The 21,716-nt window shown below is 43.7% G+C and overlaps 1 protein-coding gene across 1 annotated transcript in view; it reads left to right on the plus strand.

The window, feature by feature from the left end:
• PPP2R5B (protein phosphatase 2 regulatory subunit B'beta) overlaps window positions 1-21,716 on the plus strand; it is a 574,560-nt gene that overhangs the window by 506,019 nt on the left and 46,825 nt on the right. The window contains exon 10 of the mRNA XM_069645079.1: window positions 20,925-21,044. Within this exon, the coding sequence (XP_069501180.1) occupies window positions 20,925-21,044 (120 nt within the window). The remainder of the gene's footprint in view (window positions 1-20,924; window positions 21,045-21,716) is intronic.

Genomic DNA, 21,716 nt, shown 5'->3' on the forward strand with positions numbered 1-21,716 from the left:
ACATATCTGCTGAAATCTGTATTCTGCTCTGGTCTGATATGGTCAACATAGTGATATGATATGATAGGGCATTTATAACGCTCCTATACACAAGTGTTTCAAGGTGCAACGAGGCAAGGGAAGGGGAACAAAGGGAGTACAGACAACGATCCTACTAGGCCAAGTGTCAACCAGATCGCGCAAGTGCATGGGATGGTGGAAGGGGAAAAGTGCGGGGGAAGGGGGAAGGGACAGTGCAGTACATGGGCATAGAATAATAACAATAGGTAAAAGTAATGGCCAACAGGTGGCAAGTGCATTTGTTTATTAAACTATTCTAAATCCTCTTGTGGAAAGAAAAATGTTGTACGTCCTCTTCCTGTCTCATGGCCATTGGAGAATGTACAAGTGGCCGGTGAAAGTATGGATGTGGATCCTAACGTTTATGCTCTCCATGGTTGCTACTGTGCATCTTATCAACTGTGTCCTCTCCTTTGGCTATAATATATATATATTACAGGAACACATGCATTGTGCAACCTCTACTCTTTGGATCCTAGTCTGAAATGTGAGAAACCTGAAGGTGTTTCACCCACTAGTCCCCAGGGATCTGTCATCCAGTTGGCCAGGACATGGCCATCGCTTTTGGATCCAGTGCCTGGGGTGGAACAGTGCGGGAGGATCACCTGGATTGGGGGGCCATTGGGGAGTGGAAGTGAGACACCGGATGGAGAGACGTGTTACCACCTTCCCTGTAAAGACCTCAGTATGCAGACATTCGGCATATAGTATTGGGTTTTTAGTGTTGCATCACACCTGGGCATTTTGTAGCCTTTGTCTTCAGTAATAAGTAGCTACCTTGCATTAATTCTGAGGTCCTTGTCCCTGCTGATTGAAAAACATCCCTCATTTCATATGTGTGATGCTATAGAATATCTGCTAGTGGCATAGTATCCTAGTACAATTACTTGGGATAAGCCTGTCCATAAAGGGGAGAATTATGACTTGGAGCTAGAGCAGAGCAGTAAAGAGTCAGCATTAAATAGGAGCCTGCAGGCTAACACGGTCTACTGCAGGTGATTGGCTGATCCTAGTGTTGGAGACTGAACACTAAATGGGTTGCCTTGCTTTAAGAGGTATGGGGAAAATGTAAAACCTACATTTTTTTGTGTGACGAGTACTTGAGGGGTTCATTTCAAAGTGGGCCAGGACGACTTATGGTAATTTAGGATTCAGAGCACAAGTTCACTTCTATGCCAGTATCTGGGCCGGGAGGGTATATCCCGGGGCAACGCACTTGTCTTCGAATCAAGTGCGATTGATAGCATGTTCCACACTTAGATTGATTTGTAAATGATAGCATGTACCTCATCTAGACATAACTATGATTGGTAGCATATCCCTCACTTAGTTGGTACTGTAAATGATAGATAGAATTGTGAATGATATCATGTCCCACACTTAGATAGAATTGTGAAAATAGCATACGCCACACTTAGATGGAATTGTGAATGATAGCATGTGCCTCATCTAGATAGAATTAGGATTGTAGCATATCCCTCACTTAGTTTGACTTGAGAATGATAGCATATCCCGCACTCAGATAGACTTGAGAATGATATCATGTGCCACACTTGGATTGAATTGTAAATTATAGCATGTACCTCATCCAGACAGAGTTATGATTGGTAGCATATCCTGCACTTAGATAGAATTGTGAATGATAGCATAAGCCACACTTAGAATGAATTGTAAATTCTCCAGCATTGGATCTTTCATGGATTCACATGCTTAGAATATTCCCCGTCGTCGGGCTGGGAATCCTCGGTAAGTTATATAGACATTTTCCATAGGAAAAATTCGGACACTTTTGTGTCCTATCTACGTCGTTTTGGGCCGCTCACGCCGGCGCCACTAGGACGTAGGGGTATATATAGCTGCGCCCGCGCGGCTCCCTCCGATTTCAACTAGCTTCCAAACTGGTGGGATTACCTCGCGTATCTGCTATTTTGTTAGGTTGTTCTTTCTACTTCTGCGACTGTTTGTTCTTCTTAAGAGAATGTCTGGAAAGGCGTTGTTTCGTCCGTGTGCTACGTGCGGCCTTAAGAAGGTTTACGAAGGGGATGGTCATATGGACTGCATTTACTGCCTTCATCCTCACCACACGGCGGACACTTGTGAAATCTGTCTGGGTTTCTCCCAAAAAACCCTCAAAGATCGAAAAAGACGCCTGGTTGATTGGCTCAATGACGGAGCGGGTGCGTACCCGGCATCGGAGGTGGGCTCCACGGCCTCAAAAATTAAGTCGGAACCCCCGACGAAGAAGGCACGTGCTGGCGAAAAACGAACCTCTGAGTCGGCCGAAAAACAACCCTCGGAAAAACATTCGGAGAAACATTCAAAGGCTTCCACCTCTTCACACAAGGCGTCGTCTTCTTCCTCCTCATCTAAAAAGGAGAGAAAAGAACCATCTAAATCCTCCTCAGGAGACCGTCATAAGTCTACCTTGAGTCGAGAGGCCGCGGCCAGCAAGTCGGCCCCAAAAGCGGCGGGAACACCTCAAGGCCCTGCGCCACTGGCTTCGCCGACGACCCGCTCGTCGACGCCTGCGTCATCGGCAGCTCCTCCCACATGTCAAACAGCGGCAGTAGGAAACATATCGTCGACGGTGGTCCCGTCGATGGGATGGCAACCAGAGGTCGGCTGACGAGGAACGCGACACGGTCGCGCGCCCAATCAATCTGGGTCTGCAGCCGACCAGCGCGATGTCGCTCTTGGGTTCCATCCCTACTACCTCGTCATTACTGAACCCCAGGCGGTTCTGTCCTTGGAGGTGCTAAATACGCTACAAAAACTTTTACAGCTTTTGGGCACACAAATACCCCAGCCTGGGGCCCCGACACGGAGACAGTCTACGCCATTCGTCGATGAGCCGGGCCCGGCTCCTCGCTCGTCGACCAGGATTACGGCCGCTTCCCACATGCCGGAAGATTGCCCTACCCTGCAAGAAGAAGGAGAACTACAGGACTCTGACTGTGATGAATCAGGTTCAGACATCTCACTATCCCCCTCAATGGACCCAACTTGGGACTCTGAAGCGGAGATGGAAGCTCCGAGAAGCACGGCACAGCCATCGCCACCTGACGACGTGGGTGCATTCCATGCCATGATGAGTAAGGCGTGTTCGGAGTTTGGCCTAGTCCCTGAAGAGGAGAAAAAGGATTGTTTTCTTTTTGATCATATGGGCAAGAGAAGGAAATCCATATTCGCCATCCCGATTTTGGATCATGTCTGGCAAGAGGGCCTGAAGACCATGCGGCACCCGTTCTCTGGACTGGCAGTGAAAGGTCGTTTGGAGAAGAAGTTCAAGGCTCCGGAATCAACTCCCAAATGCCTGACGTCTCAACCTTCGCCGGAGTCGGTGGTAGCGGCAGCGGCGGCGAGAAAGGCCAGGTCTCAACATAAATGCACGACCCATCCAGACAACGAGGCCAGGAGACAGGATGCTTTCGGCAAGAAGGTGCTGTCCGCCGGCGCGACTACAGTTAAAGCAGCCAACTCCTTAGCGATTATGTCTAGGTATGACAGGGAAATGTGGCACCGACTGGCTCCTATCTTGGAGCATTTGCCCGAGGAACATAGAAAGTCCGCAATGTTGCTAGTGCTGGAAGGAGAGGAGGCCTCCAACCATGCCATAAACATTGCCGTCGACCTAGCCGAGTCCGGTTTTAAGCAAATCAATAATGGCGTAGTTCTACGTAGACAAGCCTGGCTCAAGTGCACTACGTTCAGACCGGAGGTGTAATATAAAGTCTTGGATATGCCGTATGAAGGGGAGCAACTGTTGATGAGGCCTTGAAGGGCATGTAAGAGGATACTGACACGGCACGGTCACTCGGAGCCCTCCAGAGTGGTAGGAATTTTCGTTCCTTTCGTCCTTTCAGAGGGGCCTCTGGTAACGCCCGGTTTGGGTCATCTAGAGACTGAGGTTTCATCAGACCCTCCTACTCGTCCCAAGGCTACAGGCGTGCGGCCCAATCTTCTCGTAGAGGCAGAGATTACCAAACCTCCAGACGGCAGGGGGCCTACCCTTCGTCGACGAAAGATAAACAAACCAAGAGCCAACAATGACATGCTTCAGGGCGTCCTGGTGAGCCGAGTGTATCGTCGCATCGACGAGTGGGAGCGCATAACAGACCGATGGGTTTTGGAAACAATTCATCTGGGACATTCTCTACAGTTCAAGGGCAAGCCACCACATATTCCACCAGTGTTCTCAGCCCAGCCCCATCTCCAAATACTACTACAGGAGGTGGCGCTTATGCTGCAGAAAGGGGCTATAGAACTGGTCCCAGTGGCAGAAAAAGGACAGGGAGTGTACTCCCGGTACTTTGTCGTCAAGAAACCAAATGGAAAATGGCATCCCATTCTGGATCTACGACCGCTCAACAAACTGCTCAAGAATTTAAAATTCAAAATGCTGACGCTTCAGGAGGTGATCCGATCGATACAACCCGGAGATTATTTGTCGTCGCTAGACCTTCAGGACGCATACTTCCATATCCCGATGCGTCGATGGCACAAAAGATTTCTGCGGTTCGTCGTCGGATGAACCCACTATCAGTTGAAGGTCCTCCCGTTCGGCCTAAAATCGTCCCCCAGGACGTTCACCAAATGTCTGGCTCGAATAGCAGCCTGGTTAAGAAAGGAAGGTCACCATGTGTACCCTTATTTGGACGATTGGCTAGTGAGGCGACTGTCTCCAGAAAGGGCACAAGAAAGCCTGGATGCCACCCTGTCCCTCCTGCAACGTTTGGGCTTCGCAGTGAACTTCGACAAGTCCTCGTTAAAGCCTTCAAGGACCTTGGTCTTTTTGGGGGCGGAGTTCCACACACAGTCGGGACTGGTGAAACCATCCCTCGAAAGGATTCACAGACTGCAACAAAAGGCATCGGAATGGGAGGTCGACACCAGAGTGTCAGTACGAAGGTACATGTCCCTCCTGGGGACCATTTCGTCCTGCATACCCTTGATAGACAACTATCGCCTCTTCATGAGGCCTCTTCGCGGATCGATGGGCACAGAGTCGAGGACGCTGGTCGGACAAGTTGACCATCAACGGCCAGCTCGTGCAGGCGCTTCAATGGTGGAGAATCTCCATACACCTAACAAAGGGAATGCCCTTACTGGAGCCTGCATTCCAGAAGACAGTGGTCACGGATGCTTCTCTAACTGGGTGGGGAGCGCATCTGGACTCCTTACAGGTTCAGGGTCATTGGTCATCGGAAGAGTCATCCCTCCACATCAACCTGCTAGAGTTGAGGGCGGTGCGTTGGGCCCTAAAATCCTTTCTGCCACAGATAAAGGGCTCAGTGGTGAGAATCATGACAGACAACACGACAACCATGTTTTATCTACGGAAGCAGGGAGGAACTCGCTCCAGGAGCCTGTCGACGGAGGCCCAGGAGATCTGGCATTGGTCCCTACAACACGACATACATCTGTTGGTGTTCCACTTACCAGGAGTGAAAAATGTGCAAGCAGACACTCAGCAGAGAGATGAATTGTCTACACGAATGGGAACTGAACGATCAGCAACTGCAACGTGTCTTCGCGGAATGGGGGCATCCGGCCCTCGATCTCTTTGCGACGAGAGACAACAAGAAATGCTCCCAATACACGAGCAGGTGGCCACAACAAGACTCGCTAGAGGACGCGTTCTCCTTCCCATGGACGGGCAAGTTTCTGTATGCCTTCCCCCCCATTCCTTCTCATCCGTCGGACTCTGCAATGGATCCACAGATATCCTTGTCGGGTGATCCTGGTGGCCCCGTAATGGGCCAGACAAGTATGGTTCTCCGATCTAGTTCACCTCTCAGCGGCAGAACCAATGAGGTTCAAGAAGATCCCCAACCTTCTGTCTCAGGAGAAAGGGACCATTTGGCATCACGACCCGGACAACCTCAGTCTGACGGCCTGGCTCTTGATTTCGCCGAGTTTGGCGCGTTAGCGATTTCAGCGGATTGCCGTCGTATTTTGCAAGCCGCAAGGGCACCTTCCACGAACACTTCATACACATACAAATGGAAAAGGTTCTGCATATGGTGCGCAGGTCAACCAGGTCTGGTCCCGCGGGCGATCACACCGGAACAACTCCTACCATACTTGTTGCTCCTGGCAAATAACTGGTTATCTGTCTCATCCATAAAGGTGCATCTAGCTGCCATCTCGAGATTTACTCGGAAGAGACATTCCACTCCACTGTTCAGTGACCGCCTAGTTAAACACTTCCTTAAAGGGTTGTTTCGAACCTTTCCTCCCAAGAAGAAGTTTCCTCCGATCTGGAGTCTGAACCTGGTCCTGGCAGCCCTGATGAAACCCCCTTTTGAACCAATGTCAGCGACATCATTAACATTTTTGTCTTGGAAATTGGCTTTCCTGGTGGCCATTACTTCTGCTCGTCGCCTGTCGGAAATACAAGCTCTAGTGATCGACCCTCCGTATTTGAGGTTTTTCAGTAATAGTCGTGCTGGCCACTAACCCGCATTTCATACCTAAAGTACCTTCCATGTTCCATAACCACGCTGCTATAGTGTTGCCTACATTCTTTCCAACACTATCTTCAGTGGCAGAGAAGACTCTCCATACTTTGGACGTGAAAAGAGCTTTGAAATTTTATCTCCATCGCACTCAAAGCATCAGAGACACGAGACAACTCTTCGTAGCTTATGGTCCTGCGGCTAGGGGTAAAGCGATTTCAAAACAAGGACTATCCAGATGGGTGTCTTCAGCCATTTCTTATTGTCATTCCAAGGCCGGAAAGCCGCTAGAAAAGCGTCCAAGGGCCCATTCGACAAGATCTACATTGTCGTCGACGGCTTTGTGGTCCGGAATTCCGCTGGGGGATATCTGCCAAGCGGCTTCCTGGTCGGTACCACATACGTTTACCCGACATTACTGTCTCGCACAGCAACATGCTGAAGATACACAGATGGGGCGGGCAGTACTACGTCACCTGTTCCAATAAGGTAAGCCCCAAGTGGGGTTGCATCCTTCGGCAACTATGCTTTAAAGTGTTGTGTCTTTTTCAGTGAACATACTATAATGTAATGTGTTGCCCTAGTAAGTGGGCACTGGGCTTGTACAGTGAACATGCTGTAATGTAATGTGTTGCCATAGTAAATGCACAGTGCTTGTTGTGATGTTGGTTTGCATACACGCCTCCAATGTTGGGGGATACTGCTATACAATCTATTCTAAGCATGTGAATCCATGAAAGATCCAATGCTGGAGAAGGGAATAGTTTCTAACCTGTAACTCCATTTCTCCAGCATTGGTATCTTTCATGGATTCACATACGCCCTCCGGCCTCCCCTGAGCATGCAAACCAGAGATCCCTCCATACTACTTTGGGGGCTGAAATCTGAGGGAGCCGCGGGGTCAGAGCTATATATACCCCTACGTCCCAGTGGCGCCGGCGTGCGCGGCCCAAAACGACATAGATAGGACACAAAAGTGTCGGAATTTTTCCTATGGAAAATGTCTATATAACTTACCGAGGATTCCCAGCCTGACGACGGGGAATATTCTAAGCATGTGAATCCATGAAAGATACCAATGCTGGAGAAATGGAGTTACAGGTAAGAAACTATTCCCTTATAGCATGTACCTCATCCAGACAGAACTATGATTGGTAGCATATCCCTCACTTAGTTGGTACTGTAAATGATAGATAGAATTGCGAACGATAGCACAATAGTTAGAATTATGATTCCAGAACTGTCAGCTCCAGGATGGCAGCATAACTGCTGTGCTCTTGTGCCCTATGCAGTTTTCCTATACAATATATGGAAATTGTCTGTGCCAAATACCCCAGACGCCAAGAGGCAGAAAGGAATGGAGAAGGACAGTAAGGAGGAGAATAGAGATGACAAGCTTTTGGCGCTGCTGAGTGAAATGAAAATGGACATGATGGAGATCAAGATAGCTCTACTGAAATCTGATGAGAAGTTTGAAGCTGTATCCAGGAGGGTCACATTAGCTGAGGAACATATTAATCTTGTTGATGAGAAGACCTTAAAGCTTATGGACCAGATTACAGAATTGAGAATTGCAAATGAGAAGATGAATTTGAAGCTATCTGAGCAGGAAAACTTTTCTAGGAGAAATAACCTCCGCTTTGCTGGTTTTCCGGAAAATGCAGAGAAGGGGAATGCTATGGACTTCCTGCAGAAGACTTTACCTAAGATGTTGAATTTGGATTCAACAGTAAATTTAGAAATGGAAAGGGCGCATCGCTCACTTGGACCTAAACCATCTTTGGGTGAAAGACCTCACCATCTTATTGTTAAATTTCTCAGGTTTCCCATAAAGGAATTGGTCTTGAGGAGAGCAAGGGAACTGAAGGATTTGGCTTGGAGAGGTAACAGGATAATGGTGTTCACTGATTTGAGCAGGGATGTTCTGGATAAAAGGAGGGCTTTTGATAAGGCTAAAGTGAAGGCCCGGGAGAAAAAGCTAAAATACTATATGATATATCCTGCTATCTTCAGGGTTGTGGTGGGTCAACTACACTACTTCACCGAGAATAAGGCTGCAGAGGCTTTTTTAACTGACTTGGGAGAGGACCCTATGGACCCTATGGACCGGACATCATCTGACTTTGGCACTGTGAATAGACAAAAAAAAAAGGGAGGTCGGATTTTAATAGGCACTCGTATTTTTGGTGGAGACTTGAGACCCTATTCATTATTATTATTTTTTTTCTCCTTTGATCTAACACTTTACTCCATTAATAATATGCACTTAAAATGGCAGACAGTAGTGCCTTGTTGTTTTCATAACTGTCTTGGAATGCTGGGTCTCCTTGAATACAAACGTGTGCCACTTTCTATTGGGCTGAGTTGAATAAAGCACCCATTGTTTATTTTTCATGTTGCGTGGCAAGCGTCACGTAACGGACACACAGGATCATTCTACTTCCGGTTTTGGAATGTTAAACAATGGCCTTGAAGAGCTGTGCACAATGATACGAGAATCCTCGGAAAGGCGGATTGATATGGCAGAGGTTTCACACACGGATGGCGAAATGTAGGGCATGCTCGAGGTTTTCTTTTTTTTTCATTCCTGCTGCTTGTCGGGCCCTTGATCTAGAACTACGCGGTCAATAGAGGATGTTGACAGCCACGGTAACGCTGGGGGGGGGGCTCTCAGCTGGGACTGCCTTACCTTAACATGACTTGGTGCTGGATTTATAAATGCTCATGTGCTGTCTGACAAATTTGGACTACTACAGTATTTACAATATATGCAATCTGTATCGGGAGGATAGTACGAGAAAGCAACTGGGAGCAGATGTCATAAAACGGATGTTGGGGGCAGCGAGAAATGAGTGGGTGTGTCTCGATGGGATCACTTTGCTCTGTTTACTGATGCTCTGACTTATCGCTAACAATTCTGCCTGCAGAAATGTCAGTTCGGGTCAGTTGACAACATGCGAACTGCATAGACAAGCCATGAATATGGAAACATCCCACTGAATGGGCTGTGTGTTGGAGGATTCAGTGTGTCTGTATTGTCTGCAGCAAATTTCACTATGCCCCCTTACATACACCATTTGAGGATTCCCCTGATTTAATGGCCTCTGACTTGCAGTTTTATGTTTGCTGGTGCATTTAAGTACTGCAGGGATACGGCACTATTCGCCTACCTCTTTGTGGGAGACACTGCTGGAGCAATTGGAAATGCTGTTGGTAATTCTTGGTGGATGAAATGTGATAGGCATGACATAATTTCAAGATGGATATGTCCTTAATGTGCTATTGAAATGTGTGTGCCTAATTATTTATGCTTTATGAATGGTCTGGGACTGGTAGGGGTTGTGGGGGAACGGTGTAAGTTGTATTCATTTACAGTACTTCTCACGTTTAGTGTGCCTCGTACTGGGTTTGGGAATGTCTGCCCCACTGCTAATTTGGGGTTGGTTGCTGTCCTTTTGATTATATATTTTTTACTCTTAATAGGTTTGGATACGATTGTTTGAATATGTGGGGTAAATGGACTAATTGACAGGATCATATGGTGATAGAGAGGGTGGTAGATGTGGGGGTGGATTGGGTGTCTAGGGATATGGATGTCTACCAAATTGTTTGACGTGGCTTCTGTGGTTTGGTATGATTATATTGTGTTTCAGAGTGCTGTGGTTGTGGTTGTTGGGAAGTCTGTGCATCTTTAGTTATTATACTCTGAGTTGAAACATATGGTGGGGTTGTAGGCTATAGGAGGAATAAGATCAAGATATGGATGGCATGGAAATGATGTGAGGGAAGGGTTGTATTGTAGTGGCTGTGTTTGCCTGTATATGGTGGTTGTGAGTGACGGAGTGATGCTTTATCCATCAGCTGTTCGCTGGTTATTTTAATTCTGGTTTCATTTAGGCAGATAGTGAAATGTACCTAGACTGCTTTTGATCTCATGTTGAGTTGGACTGTTCTTTCGATTAATGTTGATATTTGTTGTTTTGCTTCATTATGTGTTTTACTTCATTTTTCATTTATTTATTTATTTTTAATGTCAATAGTGGGCTGGGGAAATTTGGTGTATTCTTTACTAGTTTGCTTATTAGGGAAGTTTTTACTTAACTTGTTTTTCATGCAGGGCATAGGATGTGTCTCTGGTGGATATGGTTCGGAATAATATTCTAGTTGTATATAACTTTGCTTATTTTAAGTCTAATGTATATTGGACTTTTCAAATTGTAGAATGCTAGAGTTGTGTTTTTGTATGTGTGTTTTGTGTTTTTTTTATTTTTGCTTTACTATCCTGTCACTGTATATTGACCGAGGTGTAGATATATTGAGTTTGGGGACTATATTATGGCTTTGTTGACTTTTGCTACATGGAACGTTAAGGGAATTGGTGGTGCTATCAAAAGACGCAAGGTTTTGGCAAGGGCTTGGAGGAGTGGAGCAGATGTGGTTATGCTTCAAAAAACTCATCTAACTGAGCAAAGTGGAAGTTACTTGGTCAGTCCAAAATACTTGCAGGTGATTCCTAATTATTATGATTCTATGTCAAGGGGAGTAAGTATATTGTTTAGGAAAGGCCTTCAAGTGTCGGTTAAAAAACGCTAACAGATGATGAGGGACGTATTTTACTATTTGATGTCATTTATAATGGGAAAATGATAACATTTGGGACAGTTTATGCTCTGTGTTTGCCGACTATTGATTTTCTCGCCAAGCTAGACTTGTTGCTGAATAAGATGGAGGGTGAAGTGATTATTTTAGGTGGGGACTTTAATGTAGTTATGAACAGTAGTCTAGATCGGAAATCTGAATGTGGATATTCTGGGGAAAAGGGAAGTGCTAAATTGCGTGAATTGGTGTTTAAGTATGGATTTACCAATGTGTGGAGGGAACTTCATCCGAATGAAAGAGAATATACATTTTATTCTCCTGCCCATAATTTTTACTCAAGGATAGATCATTTTTTAGTGAGTAAGACATTAATTAATCAGGTGGGGAGCTCCAATATCAGGGAAATGAGTATTTCGGATCATGCTTTGGTTGATATGCAGGTGAATTTTGGGGGGGTGGATAAGGGATCTAGGAGATGGAGAATGCAGGCTGCTTTACTTAAAGACAATGTTGTTACATCAGGTTTGGAGGATTTAATTTGTTGTTTCTTTGAGGACAATAGGGGTTCAGCTGGGGTTAAATCTGTTTGGGATTGTTTTAAGGCGGTCCTTAGTGGTGAACTGATTAGTAGAATGGCTCATGCTAGGAAGAAAAGTCAAGAGGAACTTAAGAAGTTGGAAGAGGGGGTGAAGTCTATGCAACAGGTTTGTGCTGATAATGATTCAGAACCGAACAGGATACGTTTAAGGAAGTTGGAGTCTGAAGTGAATGGCTATGTTCAGACTTTGGCAGATAAAGGCATGTTTTATTCAAAACAACATTTTTGGGAGTTTGGAGATAGAAATGGGAGGTGGTTGGCTAATAAACTTAAAGGAATTATGATGGATATGAATGTCTCCTCCATTCTGACGGATACTGGGGTTACTTTAAATAGGTCAGACGAAATTTGTGACCACTTCAGAGGTTTTTATGAGAATTTGTATTGGGAAGATGGGCAGCCTGATGCTGATAGTTTAACTGCATTTTTTAATAAAATCACGCTTTCCAAGTTGACTTTGGATAAGAGGAATCAGCTGGAGCCTATGATTGATGTGTCTGAAGTTAGTTTGGCGATCTCGCAAATGAAGGAAGGTAAATCCCCTGGACCGGATGGTATAGTCTCTGAGTTTTATAAGAAATTTGAAGCTGACTTGGCCCCTATCTTGTGTGAGGTCTATAATGTACTTGTGTCTTCGGGTGAGATGTGTGATTCAATGAAAGAAGCATTGCTCCTTGTGATACCGAAGCCAAATAAGGATAGTAAGCGATGTGCGAATTATAGGCCGATTTCACTGTTGAATGTGAACCTGAAAATGTTCACTAAAATATGGGCCAATAGATTGAAGTCATGTATAGGTGATTTAATTGATGAGTCTCAGGTAGGTTTTGTGCCAGGGCGTTTTGGATATGATAATATTAGGACTGTGTTGGATGTGATTGGGGCCCATTATGGAAAGGATTCAGATAAAATCATTGGTTTGTTTGATGCGGAAAAAGCCTTTGACAGAGTCAACTGGAAATTCATGGAATATACATTGTTGCAGATGGGTTTTGGACCTGTGTTTATAATGATGATAGAATGTATTCATAATGGTGTTGGAGCTAGGGTATTGACTAATGGAGTTATTTCAAAATTGTTTCACCTATCCAGAGGTACGCGCCAGGGCTGCCCGTTGTTGCCATTTTTGTTCAATTTAGCATTGGAACCGCTTGCAACATATATTAGGCAATGTGCGCTGGTAAAGGGGATTTGTGTGGGGAATATTGAGGTTAAGCTTTTGTCTTACGCTGATGATATGTTGAGTTTGTTGTCCAATCCAGGAGAATGTGGCACTTTGGTGAGAAATGTTTGAGGAGGTCGGTAAACTGTCGGGCCACAAAGTTAATTGGGAAAAAACTGAGATTTTTCCGTTGTCTGTAACATGTGATAATGGAATTAGGGACATCTGGAATTGCGGCTGGTCGCCTGGGGGTGTCATTTATTTGGTGATTTATGTGGTTGGTGATTTGAACAAAATAATACAATGTAATCTGGATAAAGTATTAGCTAAGCTGACTTTAATTATTAGGAAATGGGAAATATTGAACTTAACCCTATGGGCTAAAATAAATGCCATTAGGATGGTTTTGTTGCCCAAAATATTATATATTATTCAATCTATTCCTTTGTTGATTTATAAAAAACAATTATTGAAGATTGAGAAGCTCTTTCAGACCTTTTTGTAGGGAGATGGGAAAAGACCTTGTGTTCCGAAATTCATATTGATGCAGAAAGTGGAAGAAGGTGGTTTTGGCTTCTCAGATCTGATAAAATATTGTAGGTCCTTTTTACTTAAGAAGAGTTCCTATTACTTTAGAGCTGAGATTGTAAATGAGCCGTTCTGGTTGCGGATGGAGAGAGGGATGTGTGTGCCGTTTCATTTAGATAATCCCTACTGTATGGAAAAATTATCATACAAGAAATTGGTTTTGATACCAATTGGGGTTACTCGACAGGTTTTGGGCTCTTGGTTTGGTGAAAATTGACAAACTTATGGTTTAAGTACAGATGCCTCTATTTGGCATAATGAAGCTATAAAGATTGATAATAGATGTATTAATTGGAAAATTGGGTTTCAAGAGGTATTTTGAAATTAGGGGATATTTTGGATGGGACTCGGATGGTGAGTTTTCAGGAGTTAGCAGATAGATTTAATTTGAGTCTAAGAGAAATGGCTAGGTATTTGAGTTTGGCAACTGTGATTGGTCAGAGAATCGCGATGGCGTGAGGCTCACTCGGGAAGAAGCCTGAAGTTAGTAAATTACTAGATGGTCAGGAGTATGGTGCACGAACTTGCATGAATTTCATGCCCATGAATGCAAAATATATGTTGGCATGGGAGGGGTTGAGGGTTACTTGGTCGAATGATGTCAGTAGGGACATTTCTGATACTGATTGGAGTGATATTTTAAGAGTGTGTGAATTTAGGGAGGGATATGAACTTGCGTCTGATTCGGCAGAAGATTGTTGGTAGATTGTATTGGACTCCTGTGAGAATGTTTAAGTTACAATTAAGACTAGATGACTTGTGTTGGAGTTGTAGTGCGGGTAGAGGTACTCTTTTACATTTGCTGTGGGGATGTCCAAGGATATTGTCGTTTTGGAGTGAGGTGATGGATCGGATTGATTTCATTTTTGGGATAAGTTTAACAAGATCTGCAGCTAATATAATCTTGCTCTCACATTTTGGAAGCAGTGTTCAGATTAGAAAGCATAACTTTTGTATTGATAGTGCACTGATGATAGCAATTAAATTGATTCTCAGGGTCTGGAAAACTAGGAAGAAACCAAGCGTTGAGGATTGGTTGATGTATTTGAGGGTTTTATCTAGGTATGATAAGGTTTCGTTGAAGAATAGAGGGAAGGAAGATGAATATTTGTTGCTGGGGGATCGTTTGATGCCCTCTATGATTGATTTTATATACTGTGGAAGTATTTGTTGACATATGAAGGATAGAAAATGTTAATTTTATTAGTTTTATTCTACTTTCCTTCTCTTTGTGATGTTTTGTTTTTGTGATGTTTAGTGTGTATTAGATATTATGTTTATTGAGGTTCATTTAGTTATGTTTTGCATGGTTTAATTTAACTATAGGGTCTGGTTTAAATGGTTTGCTCATGACTTTCATTTGAAATTGAATACTGCAATGTTTGTTTGTACCTATGTAGAACTGCTGTATTGTAAACCTAATAAACAGAAGTTCCAAAAAAAAAAAAATATGATTGGTAGCATATAGCTCACTTAGTTGGAATTGTAAATGATAGCATGTGCCACACTTAGATGAAATTGCAAATGATAGCATGTACCTCATCTAGATAGAATTATGAGTGGTAGCATTATCCCACAATTAGTTGGAATTAGTTGGAATTGTAAATGATAGCATGTGCCACTCTTAGATGGAATTGTAAATGATAGCATGTGCCTCATGTAGATAGAATTATGATTGTAGCATATCCCTCACTTAGTTGGAATTGTGAATAATAGCATATCCCGCACTTAGATAGACTTGTGAATGATATCATGTATCACACTTATTGTTGAACTTAGAAATTGTGCCTAATGTACGCTCCCTGTCCTGCTCTCATGCTTACTGATAACCATCATATCACACTACTATGCTTACTCTCCCTTATACACCATCATTCAACTAGAACACAGCTGTACTATGAGACATTCGGTCTAGCTGTTCTCATAATGACATGACCCCACAAACTCCACATCATCCTAATAATACACAGCTAGCTGAGCACTTTACGGCTAGCTTAAGCGTCTCCTCAGGTCTAACGCAGCCAGAACTCAGTCTAGGTGTCCACCCTCCAGACTGAACACATCCAACTGATTTCCTCAGCACCACACCTACCTCTAAGAAGCAGATATCATGCAAAAACCACACCAGCTGCACACATATCCGGTGCACCCACGCACCATACACACTCCCTCTCTCTACTGACTGAACTGCGGTTCCCAAGGGCGTTCAACCTACCAGCGCTTTGAGATCATAACAATGATACATAAGGCGCTATATAAATGCCAAACAACATAACATAACACCTTTACCCCACCATACCTGGTAGGATACTTAGGAATTCAACCCTCCACCACCTTTTCCAACACAAACACTTTCCCACGGACACCTCACTGTGAAAGAAAACGGACTAACACCCGAGCTGTAACCCTGACATGTCTCACTACCCTAGTATGATGGTGTCAGGCGAATTATTGATCATTACATACACCTGACTTCCATCACACATCCCCAAACAGATAAAAGGCGGAGCACGAAAGCACACTCTGTGCAAGGCAAAGCATGAGGAAGCAGCAGTTCCGAGATGGCAGTTTAACACAAGGCAGAAGATTACAAGACTGAGGAGGATTGCAAGGAGGGAAGTGCCCTTGACCTTTTCGTCAAAAGCCTATATCTTTCATGAGCCTTCGAGAATAGGATACCTAAGACCTGGAATCAAAGCTGAAGAATCATGTAATGTGTGTCAGTGGTACTCGGGTCTCTCCTGCATCGACAGTCAAGGCGGGGAGAATAGATTGCTGCCGTGGTACTGTCCTTGGTTCATACAACAAAGCAGCACCAGTGAAGTCGGCACAGCCGGTGAGTTGGGGAGACTGATACCAAACCGGTCTTTGTGTGAACCAAGGTTGCATGCGGCAACATTGTATCAAGATTACTGACGAGAACGGTGCATGAAACGTATGTGGCGAGCAACACATGTATAATCAAAACAGCCGATGAGTGATGGAACTTTGAAGCTAAGATAAATAGCATAGACGGAGTGGTCCGGCACAACGTGGGTGCTCATTCGAAAGTCTGTTAGGTATCCAACGAAAGGGTGACAAAAGGTTCAAACAAGCAGAATTATGAAATTGAAGTGGTCCTGCAACGGGTCAAGTCAAATCCTGTGCACATTCGAAAGTCTTCGATATTTACTGTAAAAGTCACATTGGTCCGAGGCCGGCTGAGGGAGACTAATTGTATGAGAAAAGGGATCTGGGGTATCCGGGATGAACCTTGAGTCGCCTGAGAAAAGGAATATACTGTAAAAGCAACATTGTTCCGTGCCTGGCTGAGGGAGTCTAATTGTACGAGAAACAGGGTCTGAACCCAGCTGAAGGGGATCCGGGGTGAACTGTGAGTCGCATGAGAAAAAGAATATACTGCAAACATTTTGTAAAAGAGATCTGAACCTGGCTAAGGGGTATCCGGGGTGAAATGGTGAGTTACCCGAAGTAAAGACTTGTGTAAAGCGAAGGAGAAGAACTTATTGTTTTTGAACTGTATCCCTGTGCTAAAGCAGCAAGAGACTGTGCTACGCGCGAGTGAACGGCCTTATCCCATGCTAAAAACGTGGGGAAGAGAGGCCAACGGCCTGAATAACCTGACATATCATTTTTGAACACTTTTTTGTTTTCAGAACATTGTTTCCCCATACTATTTGTATTTAGAGGTAAGGATTGACAATACTATTTGTTTTAGTATAGGCCCTTTTATTTTGACAAGCCACCACTAGGACTGCGTTATTATTGTCTGATGGTCATAGCTTGCTCCCATTGGTAGAATTAGGCTTAGATAGGCATTTATCAAACCCTTTTGTTGAAGTTCAATTAACACCCTTGAACTGTGGTCACTTGTGTCTGTGTTACTGTTGATGCCATGCCTACCTTACAGACAACAGACTGGCAACTGGTCCACGCAGGCTTTCATAGGTTGCCTAATCCTGTTCTTCTCCAAGCTTGCACCTCATCTCTGCAGTCCTTGCTTGGTGATCTACCCTCAATAACTGGAAACAGAAAAGGGTCAAGTGGACAAGTAAGGAAAGGAGGAAAGCTCCCTGTCCTCTTTAGTAATGACTACTCTCTCAGTACAAAGCCTCCACACTTGTTTCATCACGCATCCACATTCTCTGGCCCATACCGGTATTTTTGGCCCACACCAATAACGGGACAGAGTAGCCTGGCAGATATAGGTTGGGCAGTCGAAAGTTGGAACAAGTGGTAGGGGTGGATTTCATGCACCAAATATATTTAAACTCCTAAGGCACTGTTTCCACAAGGCTTCCCAAGGTTCATAGTAGATGACGTTAGAAAGGAGAGTGTAAACTGTAATTGTCATAATAGTGAAGTAACAGTAAAATGTGCAGTATTGGAAACACCGCATATTTGTTTACCATCCACCTTATTACAAGTTTTACCCCATCAGATGTATAGAAAAATACAGCATATGCTATTTTTCATAATAACACATGATTTCGAGCAAGACAATGGCAGAATAAAACCTCATGTTTGCCTCCAACTAAAAGGTAGATGATATTTATTTGGGGGGTAAACCATGGGGTTGTCACACCAAAACGTATGTTCTTCCTAAGTAAAGTGAAGCAGTGCTGCATCCCTTAACTTGAGTTAAAGGTGTGGAAACTAAGGGCATTAGACTGTGCTCAGAAATGTGATCATTCAGATTTGCATCCAGGCTGGGCAATGTGCATTAAGGTCGTAACCAACCCTTCTCCCATTTCCTTTCGAGGGACAGCAGTGGCACATGCATTTCTAACGAGTCCTGAGGGGGGTCAGGGGGCTCTATATTGCTATGCGAAAAGTCTGGGTCTTAGTCCCAATCCGGCAAAGACTAAGATAACGGTTTGTGGGAAAGGGGGCAATGGTACTCCTTCCTTTGCTTGGTGGCTGGTAGAAATAAAGCTGGAACTGGTCACCGAATATAAATACTTGGGGGGTCTCTATTAGATCTAAAATGCCACTGTTGTATTTGCCACAGGGCCGTAAGGCTTGGTCAAAATGGATAGCTCTTAGCAGAACTATTGATCTCCACAGTGGGCGATGTATTGAGGCAAAATCGTAGCCTATAAGGTTTCAATAGTTCTGACTATGTTATACGCTTAGAAGTGTTCCCTGATAACCAAATTGCTTGGCTGCCAAAATAGGTGGGGAACATTCTGCTGTCCCTTTTAAATCTCCCTGAAGGGGTACCGGTGGCAGCCATCAGGCTCGATTTGGGCCTGCCCTCTTTAACAACTTTGTGGCACCTAGCCGTGTACACGTTTTGGGCTAAAGTTCACTATGGCCTTGTGGAGGGAGACTCATTTCTGGCCCGCTCCATCGCACATTCACAACGCTTTCCTAATAGCGTTTGGTTCAGGGACCTGGAAACCTCTGCAAAGCATTATTTAGAGCACATTGGGGCATTCATACCAAGCGTCTTTAAAAGCCCGGCCCAAAACATATTTACTAAAACTACGACTTCCAGCCCTGATTTCATCTCCCCGCCTGCAATTCCTCCCGGTGCTAGAAAATACATGGGCCTGGGTGGGTAGCCCGCATAATCAAAGATTATGTAGACTTTGCCCAAAAGCATAGAATCTGCTCGGCATATACTCACTCAAATCAAGGTATTGGGCGAGGTCTATGAGAACGCCTACAGTAAATTTTGTTTCCCCTCTTCGGATCAATGTTGGCGCATTATATTTGGTGCTGAGTCAGTAGTAATCACAGCAGCTGCTTTTCATGTCTGGCAATCAGTAGCTAATAGAATTCCACTTCCTTATCAAACTTGAGAGCACACATTGTATTCAGAATGGGAACTAATAATTGTATGTTTACAGTTTAACTTGATGATCATGGTTTTAAACGGTCGTGCACGAATGCAACATTTAATGTAATGTATTTAATGTATGTATGTATTATTTTAATGTTGGTTTTATATTTGAGTGTACAAGGTCACACATATAAACCAAAAAGCACTCTAAATAAAATACAATGCCCATGCCTACATATGTTTACTGACCTTGCAGAGGTAAAACCATAATGGGTACTTTTGACTAAGAATACCGCGTGTGACGGTGGTAATGATCATATTATCATAAATACCTGCAAACGCATATTGCGCCTGTAAGAGTACTAGAATAACTACAGGGGGAAGTTAGGTTTCCTTTTATAAGACTAGTACATATCTCATATTAGGCCCATTGTTAAATTGGAGAACAGTATACCTTTGCAAAGTCCTAGTGGTGACTATAGATAATGGTCTGTATGATTTTACTGTTTGCTTGAATAAGGGAGAATATTTTTTTTATGTATTGGGTATTTGTAATGCGCCTATACACAAGGTGTTTCAATACATGCAAACTAGTATGCTTTTTATGAGTATGTCAACTTGTTGCTCCTTCAGAACACAGGACTCTATTAGACTGAAAGTCAATTTTTAGCAATGGCTAATTGGTGGCATTCTGCAATGTGTGACTTGCCTCGAATGGATTATCCTACTTTCACATTGCAAGTGAAAAGGTTTTTTTCAAGCCTTTTCTACCCACCATAATTTTACTGGTGTTTTAAATACCTGCCCCAATGCTCCAACCACAAGGCTGTCAAGACTATAATGCACCGATGATCCCTAATTAGGGTGAAATGAGGTATGTCGTTTTCTTGCCAACCTTGCAGAATTTCTGCCATAGGTTGATTTACTAGGTATAAAGTAGCACTGCCCTCTAAGACAAAGACAATTTCGTGTATAATAAGGATTGCATTTGGACTAATTTGCATACTCACAATGCGTTGCTGATGTGGCTCTGAACTGGAAGTGAACTTCTAGCGATAGCTCCATGGTGGTGTTGTGGAATGTGCGACTTGGCTTAAATGATTATCCTACTTTCACATTTCTGCTGAATGGATTTTTCAAGCCTTTTCAAACCCACCATAACTTTATTGGAGTTTGCCTATCCTCATATTAACTTTACTCTCCATGCTACATTATGCTGAGTTCCTCCTCGCTGTCCTCCTTCCAATTTCTCTTTGCGTTGTTTCTCTCCTGTACCCCATTTTCACTTCGCAAGCTATGTTGCTTCCTTTCCTACTCACTCATTCTTGCCCTATGTAATCTAGTTATTAGTTCCCATGCATTTCTCTTTTCTATCACATTTCTTTTTGCAGCAACAGTTCCTTCCCACAAAAACACACTTCCTTTCCCCCGATTATCTAACATATTTCACTTAAGTCATACTGCATTTTCTATTTCTAAAGTCCTGTTCATTCACCATTGCTTGCATAGTAAACTCCTCTTTCATGCTCTTTTTCCTTTGCCTCCTGTATTGTGATTTAAATTGTCCACCTCATCCCTTCGTTCCCCCTCTGACCTTTTTCCATCTTCCCTTCCTGTTATCTCTTCGTTGAGACCTCTTAAACAATAACCTGTTTCTTCTTCCCAAAAAAGGTTATGTTCTTGGGTGAAATAGAAGAGATCCTGGATGTTATCGAACCCTCACAGTTTATCAAGATCCAGGAACCACTCTTCAAGCAAATTGCTCGGTGTATCGCCAGCCCACATTTTCAGGTGGGTAGCCTGCTTCTGCCTGCAGATGCATGAGAGGAAACGAGTCTCATTTGCAATCAGGAGACACAATGTTGTGGGTTTATGTGCATAGTATGACACAAATACTCAAGACAGCGTCCAAAGTTTATTAGCAGCATTATCTGAGAGAAGGCCAAATATATCAGAAATGTTGAATACTACCACACATGATTAGTCATGAAGGGAATTAGTGATAAGTAGTGTTGGGGATACAAACTAGGTTAACATCCTCAACTTTTACCCTTTTTAAATTGCTCCTATAAGCAAAATTACTCTGCACCCAGCTTTCATGCATTGTAGAATAGTGTTCTGATATAATTAGGGATAGGTGAACCGTCTCAAATTACTTTCGAGACAATCAAGGTTTGAATTGGCTCGAAAGATTCACACCATTTGGAGCTGAAGCTCGAAATGGTTTGAAACTTTCTGACCATAAATCTCATATCAATGAGAGTATTTTTGTGTTCTAATTGACTCATATAAAACTCTATGGTAATACTGAATGTGGGAATACTCTTGGATAAGAAAAGATACATTAGGACCATTCTGTTTCAGAGAGATCAGTGAGGCAGCCCTCTAGCCCTTGTGTGCTTCTACAACTATATTTTCTGTAGGTAATTAAATTAACAACTACAATTGGCATGTGTAGTAAAA

Source organism: Ambystoma mexicanum, chromosome 2p (genome assembly GCF_040938575.1).
Source record: "Ambystoma mexicanum isolate Mex_15411 chromosome 2p, UKY_AmexF1_1, whole genome shotgun sequence".
Taxonomy (NCBI): Eukaryota; Metazoa; Chordata; class Amphibia; order Caudata; family Ambystomatidae; genus Ambystoma; species Ambystoma mexicanum.